This window comes from Cetorhinus maximus, chromosome 11 (assembly GCF_964194155.1).
Source record: "Cetorhinus maximus chromosome 11, sCetMax3.hap1.1, whole genome shotgun sequence".
Classification (NCBI taxonomy): Eukaryota; Metazoa; Chordata; class Chondrichthyes; order Lamniformes; family Cetorhinidae; genus Cetorhinus; species Cetorhinus maximus.
The window spans coordinates 78,256,265-78,271,234 of record NC_135889.1 but is presented as its reverse complement, the minus strand read 5'-3'; the positions used below and the strand labels follow the sequence as shown (position 1 = coordinate 78,271,234).

General features: G+C 41.3%; 1 protein-coding gene across 1 annotated transcript in view; it reads left to right on the top strand.

Annotated features, from left to right (window-relative positions):
- Positions 1 to 14,970, top strand: part of LOC144686705 (voltage-gated inwardly rectifying potassium channel KCNH7-like) — a 219,550-nt gene that overhangs the window by 157,042 nt on the left and 47,538 nt on the right. Inside the window, exon 6 of the mRNA XM_078552292.1 lies at positions 1,253 to 1,505. Coding sequence (XP_078408418.1) covers positions 1,253 to 1,505 — 253 coding nt within the window. The remainder of the gene's footprint in view (positions 1 to 1,252; positions 1,506 to 14,970) is intronic.

Here is a 14,970-nt window from a genome sequence, read left to right as displayed (position 1 = left end):
CAGGACCATTATGAAAGCGTTATATGGATAAATGTGCCACTTTTGCATTCTGGGCCACATCAAATATATAATGAGATGCTATTCACTTCCCAAACCTGTCATTTTCTGCCTATTAGAACATGTATCTATTATATTTAGCTTTAATTTCTAACCTTTTATTAGTATTAAATCCAAAATAAGCACTGCAGTATTGCTATTGTAAAGTTGCATGAAGGCAGTATTATTTTGCATGAGACATGCCTCTTGGTCAATAGATCTGTTGCTCCTGGTTAAGTCTATTATGGATAAAATCTGCTCAGTGATAAAGGATGCATTTTGTGCCATCTGGTGGCTGAACAGCATTGAACAAAAATCCAGAACTATTTATTTTCTGTTATTGTGGCTGCCTACTGGACTGTAAAATTGGGAAACACCGAAGCAATTTTTAGCAAATTCTTTGGCATGGATTAATTCTGCAGTGTAGAAGCTGTTTGAAATATATTTATGTTTTTCAATAAGTTGAACTTTTTAAATTATAGTACTCCTGATGTTAACATTTTAAGCTAAAAATAGTAAGGAGATTTTACTCTATCCTTTCTGCTGGTCTACATTAGTATGTATATGTTAAGAATGACATGTTCATAGACCTCTTCTTAAAACATCTCTGATAATAAATCAGTTCTTAAAAATATTTCGATAATCTCTGCTGTGAATATTTTCACAAGCCTAGTATCATTTTTATGAGGTGGTTTAACTCATTGAAAAAAACTATTTGGATATTTGGTATGATGCCTAGATCTGAGTAAAAATACAGTCTAATGTATAAGAACAACAAAAACTTCTATTTTTATAGCATTCTTAAAATAATAAAACATCCCAAGGCACTTCTCAAGAGCATTACAATGTCAGAAAGGATATTGTTTGTTTTACAAATAATATAGGGAAACTTATATCACATCTGTTCGACAGCCCACAGCCTAAACAGTACATAATTTCATTGATGACAATCTTGAATATAGTTTTTATTTAGGTAAAGCATATTTCCAAAACAAATGCTCAAATTATTCAAGACTATTAAGTCATAGTTGAAATAAAGCACAGATTGGGAAACTACCACAGAATGCTCTAATAACTGCAGCATTTACTTAGAATTCTACAATGAAAAGTGTAGCCTAGATTGCCACTTTTATAATCATATTTGAGGATACAATTCTTTGACTAGAATTAAAGACTGTGTCCATTCATTATTGCTAATGTATAATTTTTCCACTAGGTCCTCAAGGGATTTCCTGAATGTCTACAGGCAGATATATGTCTTCACCTCAACCAGGCATTACTTCAGAACTGCAAGGCATTCAAAGGTGCCAGTAAGGGCTGCCTACGAGCTCTGGCTATGAAGTTTAAAACCACACATGCTCCACCCGGTGACACATTGGTTCACAGTGGGGATATTCTCACTGCACTCTACTTCATCTCTAGGGGTTCCATAGAAATCCTAAAGGAAAATATTGTAGTCGCAATTCTTGGTAAGTGAACAAGAAACATGAAGAATCAATATGCATTTTAGAATTTACATTGGTTTTTATAAGAGTGGTTTCCAGCTTTTGACTGGCTGATATGAAGTGCTAATGCTAGAAGTATGTCTGTAAAATAGCAAAGATGTTTCGAATATTGCCTAAGCTCTTCCTGCAAATTTTCAATTTTCTATTGTGCTGTACATATAGAGAAAACACATCAATTAATTGGACCTTTTTGTCTATTTTAGTAAAAGGTTATTAATTCATTATTTTTAATTGAGTTTATGTGGCATTTATTACCCATCCCTGATTGCCCTGAGAAAGTAGTGATACAACTTAGTGGCTTACTAGGCCACATCAGAGTCAACCATACTGTATTGATGTGAGCCATATATAAGCCAGGCCAGGTGATGGTGGTCTGAAGAATATTAGCAAACTAGTTGGATTTGTACAACAAATGGAAAACAACATGGTTACCTTTACTTATACTTGTGTTGTATTTTAGATATTTTTAAACTGAATTCAAATTCTCAAACTGTCCTATTTTACTGTCTGGATTATTAGTCCAACCTTTGGATTGCCAGTCCAGTAAAATAACCACACTATCATACCCCGTTTGTATATTCACAATCTAAGCCTTCTATATGTTGACATTGTCGAAGTGCTGATGGAAATTTCCTTTAGGAAAGATAAGGTCACAGATTATTTTCAATATGAGACTTAAATAGACATTTTACAGATTGACTTTTCTTTTGCTTTGCATTGATTGTAAGGTCATTTAATGTGCAACATTTCTGTGCCCTCTGTGAGATGATACCATATGTAACTAAATATAAATGTTAAACAAGTTAGTGCTTGTTCGCATTTCTGTGTAAAACTGATAGCAACTTCCAGAATGGAATTCTACCAGCCCTTTGGAAATGAGCTGGGAGCCAGGATGAATGGTAAAATGGTGGGGGAAGGCATTGGGAGGGAAGCCCAATGTGTTCCCACAGTTTTCCACTGCCAGGGGATATTACCAAGAGCAGGAATGGTAGTGGCTCTACTGCCCACTGACCAGAGATGGGTGATCAAATAATCCAATTAATTGGCCAGCTGGCTCAATTTACCAGGCCACTGGTATTTCACGAGCCTCAGAATAATCCCCTGCTGCATGATGAGTCCACCAGCTGCATTGAGGCAGACTCCCAGGGAGGGCCTTCTTTTTACAGAGCTCCATGGACAAGGAGGGTCTCCCTGCAGCAATGGCCACCCCCATGGCTCCAATGCTGCCATTAGAGGGTTCACCCCTCCAATCGCCAGGGCCTGCCTGCCTGGCCCAAGTGCATTCGTGACACATTTACAGGCCCTTCTAGGGCACCTCAACTTTCTACTTCCTGCAGCCTCTATCGCTGGCACTGCCAAGGCATTTTTTAAAATCTTGGGATGTATTATTAGGATGTAAGCATTGTTAGCAAGGCCAGCATTTATAGTCCATCCCTAACTGCCCTAGGGAAGGTGGTGGTGAGCAGTCTTCTTGAACCACTGTGGTCCATCTGCTGTAGGCACATCCACAGTGCTGCTCAGAAGGGAGTTCCAGAATTTTGACCCAGCGATAGTGAAGAAAGGACGATATAGTTCCAAATCAGGAGGGTGTTTCACTTGGAGGGGAGTTTGCAATGATGGTGTTGCCATGTGGCTACTGCCCTTGTATTTCTAGCTGGTAGAAGTCATGCCTTTGGAAGGTGCTGTTGAAGAAGGCATGGTGAGTTGCTGCAGTGCATCCTGTATACGGTACATACTGCTGCCACTGTGGTGGAGGAATGAATGAATGTTTAAGGTGGTGGATGAGTTGCCAAGCAAGTGGGCTACTTTGTCCCGGTTGGTGTGGAGCTTCTTAAGTTTTGTTGGAACTGGAGTCATCCAAGCAAGTGGGGAGTATTCCATCACACTCCTAACTTGTGCCTTTTAGATGGTTTGTAGGCTTTGGGGCGTCAGGAGATGAGTTACTCTTGCAGAATTTCAAACCTCTGACCTCTCTTGTAGAGAAAGTATTTATATGGCTGGTCCAGTTAAGTTTCTGATCAATGGTAATCCCCAGGATGTTGATGGTGGGGGTTTCAGTGATGGTAATGCCGTTGAATGTCAAAGGGAGATGGTTAGATTGTATCTTGTTGGAGATGGTCAGATTCTCTCTTGTTGGAGATGGTCATTGCCTGGCATTTGTTTGGCTTAAATGTTATGGCTACAGAGCCACCAGCTCTCTGGTTGGGCTGTTAACTCAACGAGGTGGGCCGCCATCCTTAATTTGTCTGATGGCCTGGCAGCAGCCTCTCAATTGGTGTCTACTAGTAAAATTGCCCCCACAGTCCCACTGATTGCCCGCACAGGCTCACTCAGGTGCCTCATTTGATCGCAATGTCTGGATCCATGGTGTGCTGTTAAGATTCCAGCCCTGGTGTTCACATAAACATGGTTAAAATGTAAATCGAGAAGTTGTTGACAGTGATACCCTGCTCCTCCACAGGTTTCGCTATTGCGCTTTTCCCAGATGCAATCAACACAGAATCAATGGTTTGAAAGGAAATTCAATGTTTTGCATCTTTTCTCACTGTAAAAGTCCTTGAAAATGTTAAGCCTTGGTGAATGAAGTGTAATTGAGTTTTTAACAGTGTACTAAGTCATAATTACTTATGAACAACCTCTCTAGTCCTAAAACCTAATTTTATAAATGTGTAGTGTCAGTCCCTTCATTCCATGATAAAAAAATTGCTTGACTTTTAAAATAATAAACAAACGTTCTTATTTTAGTTTTTAAGGTTTGTTTTGATATCTCAGCTCCTACCTTAATCTAATGTGTAAGTCTCTATCTTTGTTTTGCCTCTGTAAAATGATTGAACATGGAATTATAATATTTTTACTTTGCTTTTTGCTTCCTGGTTTGCGGTCTGAGAATTTTTCAATCTGATTAGCTACACAGCCTGCTTGATGATGTCACTGTTGCTGAATGTTGCAGATTACCTATAAATGATTCCAGATTGAAACTGACATTGGAATAGGGGAAAAGAATGCTCATTAATGGCAGCTTTCTTTAAAATCAGTGGCAAGGACTGTCTCCTCATCGCTGACTGCAAAATCCAGGCCTATGTGTCATTGAATGTCCCTTCAAATCAATGTGTCACATCCATTCATAGTTTTAAAGTTAGACACAATGCAGTTTGTATCTTCATCACATTTGGTTGGAACATGTGTCTATGTAAAAAACATGTTTCTAGCTTGTATCTGGTACAAAGCAAGCAAAATGCAGATCAGCGTATGGAGCGCTAAAACATGTTATCTTTGTCCTTCAAAGAGTGTTTTCTGCTTTTTTTTTCAATACTAGTATTAATTGTCTTTAGTTTAAGCATGTTTGGTGACCAATAGTGAATAATAAAAGAATCTATTAAAGTCCTTTAAAGCTGCACAGCATTCCAGTACATTGATGACATCCTATTAATCTTCAACTGAATTTAACTTGTATGTTCTAAAAAATAATCTTCCAACACTTACTTGACAAAGTGATCGATCTATTACCCAACACAACTATTCAATTTGTTTCTGTACACAAGATTGTATTTTAGTGCCAAACACTACTAAATTAACTGTTTTCATGGCCCGGCTGTATAAGGAACTAAGTTGTACATTAGAGTGGATTTTCATCCCATCAGTCTTGACTGGATTCAGACCCAAATACTAGAGGTGAAAGGATAGTTTGGTAACCTGTTGCATCGCCCCACTATAACATAACTGATTTTGATTCCATACATCACAGGATATGAATGTTCAGCTAATCCATTGTGTTTGTACTTCAGCTAGCTGTACAGCACAGCTATCTACACTAAGTCCATTTCTCTTGATATATTTGTACTTCAAGTATTTATTTAATTCCCTTCTAAAAATTATGACTGGTTTGAATTCAGTAGCAACTTATGGTATTATTCCATATTGTAACAATTTCTTGCATTTAAAAATTCATTCTAAACTCCCCATTAAACTTTTGAATCAAACCTAAATGTATGTAACTTTGTCACCAACTCCATGGCCATTGGCAATAATCTTTTACTTTGTAACCTCTCAAACTCTGACAACTATTGATTTTCCACTCCCTTTAACTCTGTCTGCTCAAGTGAATAAGGGTCTCATCACAATCACATTCCCTCACTCCCAATATCTCTTCTTCTCCTTCTTAGGCAGCGGGTCAAGATTAAGAATGACTTGCTTTCACTCCAGTTCGATGGAGTGAACTCCATCTGAGATGGTTGATAAGCCCAGTGCACGATTTGCAGACCCTGCTACATGCCATGCAGATGGTGCTTAAAGAGTTGGGTAGAAAGGTTATTTGGACCTTTGTGTGCTCTCTCAATGTGCTTGCTGCTTCCCCAAGTGACCCTTCTCCATTTTGGTCGGTCACAAGCCAGGGCCTCCCATAAGTTGGTGTGGATGTTTGACCTCTTGGAGGATCTCTCTAAACTGTTTCCGCTCTCCTCCTGGGAATCTCTCGCCAAGTAGAGAAGTTGCTTCAGCAGTCTGGTGTCAGACATAGAGACAACATGTTCCACCCAGCAGAACTAACTTTGAGCGATTAGCACCTTGATGCTGGGCATGTTGGCTAGGAGAGGGCGCTGCTGTTAACCCGTCTTTCTTGCCAGTGGGTTTGGAGGATCTTGCGAAGGCACCACTGGAGGTGCTTCGCCATTGCTCTGCAGTGCTTCTGTAAGTTGTCCCAAGTCTCTGAAGCATATAGGAGTGGGGAGATCACTGCTACCTGGTAAACCATGACCTTGGCCTCAGGTTTAAGATCCTGGTCCTCAAATACACTTTTCCTCAGTCGGCTGAAGGCTGAGCTGACACACTGGAGGTGATGATAAATTTCATTGTCTATGTCTGCCTTCGTCAAGAAAATGGTCCACATTTTCCAGGATCTTGCTGTTGATCTTAATCAATGGGGAGGAGGTGTTGTGCTGTGGGAGCTGGTTGGAGGAGGACCTTAGTTTTCCAGGTGTTTAGTGAGAGGCCCATTTTTCCATGTGCTTTAGAGAAGGAGTCAACAATGACCTGGAGCTCAGATTCTAAGTGAGAACACACACAAGCGTCAAATGAATACTGAAGCTCAATGACTGAGGTTGGTATGGTTTTGGTTTTGTATTGAAGGTGGCGTAGGTTGAACAGTTTCCTGTCTGTTCAATAGATTATCCCCACACCTGTGAGTAACTTGCTGGAGGTGAGGTGCAGCATTGCAGCGAGGAACATGAAGAAGAATGTTGGTGCCACCTTGTTTGACTTGGTCTGCACTGCGATAAGGTCCATGGTAATTCCATTGGTGAGGATCATGGTTTCCATATCATCATGGAGTAGGTAGAGATGGTGACACAATTCTGAGAGCAGCCAAATTTGAGTAAGATACTCCTTAAACCTTTACAGTTGACAAGAGCCAAAGGCTTTCATGAGGTCGGAAAAGGCTATGTGTAGTGGCTGATGTTGTGTGTACCAATGACAAGAAGCACATTGTGCTTTTCTCTTTGGTTTCCACGTCTTTTCCATAATGTAGTGCCCAAAAGAGCACATCGTATTTCAACTATGACCTAACCAATGCTTTGTACCAATTCAACATATTAATTAATTGCTTTTGAATTTCTTAGTCTTACACTTAAAATTCAGATCCTAATTGCCCCCTATTGTCTAGAAATTGCTGTCCATGTAAGTCTTTATACCAATGGCAAATATGTGACATCAACCAGCAATGACAAGAATGTAAGTAATACCCTCTTTACGGTTCAGTTTCTGCCTGCTCTTAAATTAACATGAAAACATTGAGGGTGGTGTTCCATGAAAGATGTTTGGTCAAAGAGATCGGTTTGAAGAAGACTTTTAAAGTATGAGAGAGGGGCGGAGAGGTGGAGATGTTTAGGGAGAGACTGTGGTTAGTGAACAGGCCCTGCCACCATTGATATACAACTACATGGAGCAGAGCATCATAATGACCTGCACCCAAACCTCAATGACTGCTGCTAAGAGCAACCAACCACATCTCTTTCTGAAGTCTTTGCAAACCCAACTCCTAAAAAAGTGCCCTGGATGTTCAGATTTTCATTCCGGGGGGCCGGGTTTTATGAGAGTTGTGGCTACCACCCATGGAAAGAATTCATAGACAGCCACAGGGGCTACTCGGTGCAGAGGCAGCCTGGGCCACAGGCCCACCTCGGTGCTCCAGCATTTTGCCCCAGCTGTGAAAAAAGGAATGAAACCAAAAGCAGCCCTCCAGCACTCACTCCTCCCACCTCCTCCCCGCCGTGACACAGTGACCCTGTGTGAAGCTCAGTGAATCAAGGAAAACAAATCCTCCCCTTCCACCAGGACCTCACCAGCATCCCTCACCTCTGCTTGAAGTCACTTAAGCCAATGAATACAATGCAATTTCAACCCTGAAGAAGCTTGGAAAAATGAATGGTCCTCACAAGAAGCTATGAACAAATGCCTCGTGAAAGACCTGACACGGAAGGTCCCTGGTTTCAACCTCCCACAAAGTTCATGGGCACCCCTAAGCTGCATCTGTACAAACCATGGCGGATGCAGACACCTGCTGCACAAATGGAAAATTAAAATCTCTCCTGTGTGCGACTGTGGTCACTCAGAACAGACCATGGAGCACACAATGACTCAATGCCTGACTCATAGGGCAGAAATTTTCACTCAGCAGCCGGGCAAACCGCTCGAGCGTGAAATGATGCGTGTTGATATCAGCCGAGCGTGCCAACATCAACACGCAGTCGCGCAATAGTTCGGTTGGCTGTATAAGAACTTGGAGCTGTCAAACAAGCTGTGAACTGACAGGCAGTCAGCTTGATGTGAAATCAGTCATGCAGCATTAATCCTGTATAGTTATCCTTCAGTCTTGTGTTATCAGACAGGGTGAAATAGCAAGCACTGATTTTTTTCAGCACTGCAGACAGTTTCTTTCAAATATTTAAAGAGCGGGAGATTTAAATACCTTGACAGATTGACAGCTCCCTTTGGCAACTCCCTTTGACAACTCCAATGTGCTTGACAATTCCAATGAGTTTATCCACTTTTCACATACACACTTTTAATAATCCTAAAGGACACTTGACCTCTCCCAAATGGCACCTTACCTCTCCCAAAGGGCATCTGACCTCTCCCAAATGTTTCCCAGGACCATATCCAAAAGAGTATCTTACCTCTCCAAAAGGGTACCATACCTCTCCAAAGAACTCCAGTCAGTGTAGACTTTCTCCTACCAGGTTTAACGTGCACAAGTCGTATTTCTCTCTTCCCCTTGCAGATCAGATGGAAGGCAGCTACACTTTAGCAGGTGTAGCTGCCTCCGTGCACCACGGATGTCCAAGGTTTCACCCCCGCCATTTCACCCACTCCTCCTCCCACCCCCACTAAAATGGTCGGCGCCAGGTTCGGGGCGGGGGTTCCAATTCAGGCCTCCAGCTCTATTTTCTCAAATACAGAGACCCTCTCCATCTGTGTGAAAATTCAGGCCTCTGTATCAGAAACTCCTCACTTCCACCTATCCAGCTAATTCTTGCATCTTCTGGGCAAAGTTTATAAGCCAATTGCGATAGCTTCTAAGCAAGCAGCTGGCCAATGCTGGTTTTCTGTCTCCTTCTGGCAAGCCAAGATATGACCATGGTGGTGTGGCCATCCTTCTTGTTTATTTAAAGGGGGTGATTTCCCCTAACTGCAGATTTCAACAGGGTCAGAAGCAGAAGCTGTGAAGGGATTTAGCCACAAGCGAAGTAAAGTGTCTGCTGTGTTGCCCTGTTTTTTGCCCAGTGTAATTCACCTGAAATCCTGAAAAACCTTAAATAAAATGCAGAATTTTAAGCACAAATTACATTCAACACAAATTGAATTTCTGTGATCCTTTCCACTACCTTAAAAAGCATCATGCTGGAAATCACTTCACTGTAAAACTGCCCACATTGATGAATTAACCAGGATGGGGAGTTTCTATGAATTGTGCTCACTTGTGAGGCTTCAAGAGAGTCTCAAATTAAGTTGGTTTTATTGGGCACAAGGAAACCAATAAAGAAGTTTTAAACTTTTTTAATTTATTTATTTCTTAAATTTACTAAGAACTAACTACAGTACCCCATCATAACTAGCAAATGGTTCTGAATATTTTTAACGTATTTTCAGTCATTTGCATTTGGGTTACTCACAGGTGGAGAATTGGCACTTGATTTTTTGTTAGGATAAATCCATTTTCAGTTGTATTGTTCAAGCTGCACCAAGTTACCGCTCTTAAAAATTTCAAAATACAGTGGAAGCAATTTTTAAATAATGTTTCAAAATGCTGCTCAATTCAGGGCAGAATTCGTTGAGATGCAAATAAGTTTGAGTGGTAGCTCAGAAAAACCAAACTTTTCAATAAAGATGCAAATATCAAAACAAGTGCAATAATGGGCACAATTAGCACCCGTTTTGCTGATTGCACCCAAAGTGGAAATTCAGCCTAAAGCATTACAGCTTTAAATTTGAGGCACTTGATCTAAGAACAGAGGGTCAATGAGGACAAGGGTGATGGATGAACAGGATTTAACATAAAATAGGATTCAGGCGTCAGAGTTTCAGATAAACAAATTTACAGACAGTGGAGATTGGAAACATTGAAATAATTGAGTGATAAAAGTTTCAACAGCAGTTGGATTGAGCCAAAAGCAAAGGCAGTTAAAGTTATGGAGGTGGAAGTGATGTCTTTGTGATGCAGAGGATATGAAGATTGAAACTTAGCACAGGATCAAATTGGAGGCAAAGGTTGCAAACAGTCTGTTTCCATCTTAGACAATGGCCTGGCAGGAGGATGGAATATACATATACAAACAAAGACAGGTAAAGATCCTCTGGTCTATCCAGTTTGTCACAATATATACACTTTGTCCCAAGAGTGCAGAATTTGTGGCAGAGACTAAAGATGGTGACTTTGGTGTTACCAATGAAAAGCAATTTGTCTGACAGCACAGAGGTAGTGCAGATGTCAAGAGTGGTGGTGGAGAGGTAGAGCTGAACATTGACGGTACGTATTGAAATTGATTTCATTTTTAGGGATAACTTGTCAAGGAGCAACTTGTCGATGAGGGAGAGGAGGGGGCCATGGATACATCCTTGGAGGTTCCACAGATAATGGTGCAGTGACCAGATGAGAAACTATTGCTGGAGATGCCCAGGCTGTGATTGGATAGCTAGAAGGGGAACCAAACAAGGGCAATCCTGCTATGCTGGACAAAAAAGGGGAGGAAATGGAAGAGAATGGTGTGGCCATGCAGCGAGAACTTAGTAAGATAGTGCCATTCTTGTTCACAGTCACATCTTACTCCTGTGGCAGGGGCAGTGATCTGATTGAATAGATTCAAACATGGAGTTGAAAGGAAATAAGGGCATAGATTTGGAAAGCAACCACAATTTCCAGTACTTAGGAGGGGGGAGGGACAAGTTGCTTGGAAATTGAGATAATTTGCAAGGACAGAGGGGACAAAGATGGGTTATTTGAGGATGAAACAATGACAATAGTTTTGAAAGGGAGGGGAAAAGTACCTGAGGAGAGAAAAGAATTAACAATATCAGCTAGCATTGTGACTGGGAAGGGAAGTTTGGTGGTCAATAGTTTAGTGAGAATGGAGTCAAAGAAGCAGAATGTGTCATGAGGGGTTTTGTGACAGATAGTAGAGAGCTCAAGCAAGGGGATAAATTCGGGGACGTCTGGCTTTGGGAAGAGGAAAGCAGATGCAACTAAATGGATGGACTGAACTTTAGTAAGTGTTATAGAATCATTCTGAAGGAGGAAGGAGGCCATTTGGCCCATAGGTTTCATGCTGGTTCTCTATAGAGCAATTCAGTCAGTCCCATTCCCCTACTTTATCCCCATTGCCCTGCAAGCTTATTTCCCTCAAGTGTCCATCCAAGTTCCATGAGCTGTTCACACTTGGCAGAGACAGTGCAGGGAGGGGAATCTAAGGAAATAATTGGTAGTGGAGAACAGAAGCCAGAATTACCTTTGCTCTCCAGGATGATCTTGGATTAGCTTTGGCAATGGAGAATGATGCCTAATGGCACTTGATGTGGTTCAGCCAGACCTGATGATGAATGGCCAAACTATTTGTGTCCCAGGTTTACTCGAGTTTGCACACCTTGAACTTGAAGGTGTGAAGATGAAGGCCATATTATGAGGGGGCTTGACAAAGTGGATGCCGGAAGGAGGATTCCACTCATGGAAGAATCTAGAACTAGGGGACAGAGTTTAAAAATAAGGGGTCTCCCATTTAGGACAGGGATTAGGAGGAATTTCTTCTCTCAGAGAGGCACTAGTGTTTGGAATTCTTTCCCCCAGAGAGCAATGGAGGCATTGAAGGTTGAGTGAGATAGATTTTTGATTGACAAGGGATTCAAAGGTTATGGGGACCAGACAAGAAAGTGGAGTTAAAGCCACAATCTGATCAACTATGATCTTATTAAATGGCTGAACAGGCTCGAGGGACCAAGTGGCCTATTCCTGCTCCCATTTTTTATGTTCTTATGTTCTTTCATCCAAATCATTAATATAGATCCCAAATAGTTGAGGTCCCTGTGGCACTCCACTAGTTACCGTTTGCCATCCTGAAAATAATCCATTATCCTGATTGTTTCCAATTAGTTACCCAGTCCTCTTTCGATGCTAATATATCATCCCCCAACACCATCCTGTGTAGTAACCTTTTATGTGGCACCTAATCAAATGCCTTTTGGAGATCCAAATATACAGCACCTACTGGTTCCCCTTTATCTACCATGCTTGTTGCATTTCAAAGAACTCTAACAAATTTGAATATTACTGAAAAGAGAGGCATGTTGCTGAAGCTTTTCATCTTGCACTCACTCACACTCTTTTCCAGAACCACTTCATCCAATTCACGGTTGTGGAGAGTCAGAGCCTATCCCGACAGGCAATGGACACTAGACAGGGTACACCCAGGAGAAGATACCAGTACATCACACTGACAGACAATTTACCATAGCCAATCCACCTAACCAGCATATCTTTGGACAGGGAGGAAAGCCATGCAGACACAGAGAGAATGTGCAAACTCCACACAGACAGACACCCAAGGTCAGGATCGAACCCAGGTCCCTGGAGCTGTGAGGCAGTAGCACTAACACTGTGCCACCCTTGTCTTGCACTCATCAAGACAAAAGCAAGAATGCCAAATTTCAAACAATCACAACAATTTATACTACAGGAGATTGGTTGGCAAGTTGCAAGCTTGATACAGAAATAGAACACATCCTATCCTGTGGGACAATGGTTATCCTGATCAGATCATTGTTCATTGTGTATAGTTCAAACTTACAAATGGGCCTAAGGCCACCAGTTTCGGACCTGAAAAGTGCTCGGCTTACCTCAAATTAACCTGGAAAGGCAAAACACCTCACACATTTGAATGACAGGATAAACAAGCCTCTTCATGCTGCTACTATGTAGTGACTATGCTAGTGCTATTTTCCACTAACAGGAAGCTGCCATCAGTCCACAAAGGTTGTCTGTCTACCACACAATTGAACAATGTCATGTATGAATTTCAATGCCAGTGCGATGCCAAATACATAGGCCATCCATCCTAATGATTAGCTGATTGATTCAAACAGCTTGTTCCTTTGGCTGTTTGTAATAAGCAGATTACGCACGTACTCACTCAAAGTAAATATCTGCTCTTAGTTGTGATTTTGCAATTGGGCACCACTTGTTGAACAATCCTGAGTGTGCTAACGGCTACATGAACAACCAAATTAAGATAATCAGTCAAGCTCATAATATGGTTCCTTTATGCTCGCTAGAAGTTTCATACATTCATACACAGAGACCCGCTCTCTGAAACAAAAGGAATACGTTCAAGCGTTAAGCATTTTTTGAATTGCCTGGGAGCTTGAGGAGCTTATAGTTCCCTGTTGCTTTCTCCATGGCAATGCCTCAGCCAATCAGAATTGAGCTGCCAAACAATCAATACACTCTTCCCCTGTTATTTAAATTGTTCTAATCACTTGAAATTTGGCATTCTTGCATTTGTCCTGATGAGTGCAAGACAAAAAGCTTTGGCAATATTTTCAGCAATATTCTAATAAATTTGTCAACGTGATTTCCCTTTCATGAAACATGAATTATGGACCCACATTTCTCACTCTCAAGCTGAATATGAAATTATTTTATGATCACTCTTGCCTAGAGGATCCTTTACCATAAAGTATCAGCCTTGATTTTTGTGATCAAGGCCTGAAATGGGTTACCTACAGACCAGGTGAGAGTGCTCCAAACTGAACCATGGTAAACATCATAAAACATCCAAGGCCTGATTGTATTATGATGTTTTAAATGCCCTGCTAATAACTCTTTAATAATGGATTCTAGCATTTTCCCAGGTGTTAGGCTAACTGGCCTACAGTTTCCTCCTTTCTTTAATGGTGGTGCTACATTTGTGATTTTTACAATCTTCTGGGATCTTTCCAGAATCAGGGGTAATTTGGAAGATTATAACCAATGCATCCATTACCTCTGCAGCCAATTATTTTAAGATCCTAGGATGCAAACCATCAGGTCCAGGGAACTTGTCAGCCTTTAGTCCCATTAGTTTTCCTCATACTTTTTCTGTAGTGCTTGTTCTTCCCTCCCTTTTGCCTCTTGAGTTTCGACTATTCTTGGGATGCATTTCTGTGTCATCTACTGTGAAGATGGATACAAATTATTTGTTCAAAGCCTCTGCCATTTCCTTGTTTCCAATTATTAATTTCCCAGTCTCACCCTCCAAGCGACCAATGCTCACTTTAGCTACTCCTTTCCTTTTTATATACTTGTAGAAGCTTTTACTGTCTGCTTTTATATTTCTTGCTAGTTTTGTATCATGCTCCAATTTCTCATTTGTTTTTTAGTTATCCTTTGCTGGTTTCTAAAACTTTCCAACCTTCTGGCCTACCACTAATCTTCAGAGCATTGTACGCCTTAACTTCCTTAGTTAGCCATGGATGGTGCAACCTTCCAGTAGAGTCTTTCTTCCTCAATGGAATATATCTTTGTTGAGTTTTTTTATTCATTCATTGGATGTGGGCGTCAGTGCCTAGACCAGCATTTATTGCTAATCTCTAATTGCCTTTGAGAAGGTGGTGGTGAGCTGTTTTCTTGAACTGCTGCAGTCCATGTGGTGTAGGTACACCCACAGTGCTGTTAGGAAGGGAGTTCCAGGATTTTGACCCAGCGACAATTCAGGAGCAGCGATATAGTTCTAAGTCAGGATGATGAGTGGCTTGGAGGGGATCTTCCAGGTGGCAGTGTTCCCATATGTCTGCTGCCTTTGTCCTAGATGGTAGTGGTTGTAGGTTTGGAAGATGCCATCTAAGGAGGCTTAGTGAGTTCCTGCAGTGCATTCTGTAGATGGTATACACTGCTGCCACTGTGCGTTGGTGG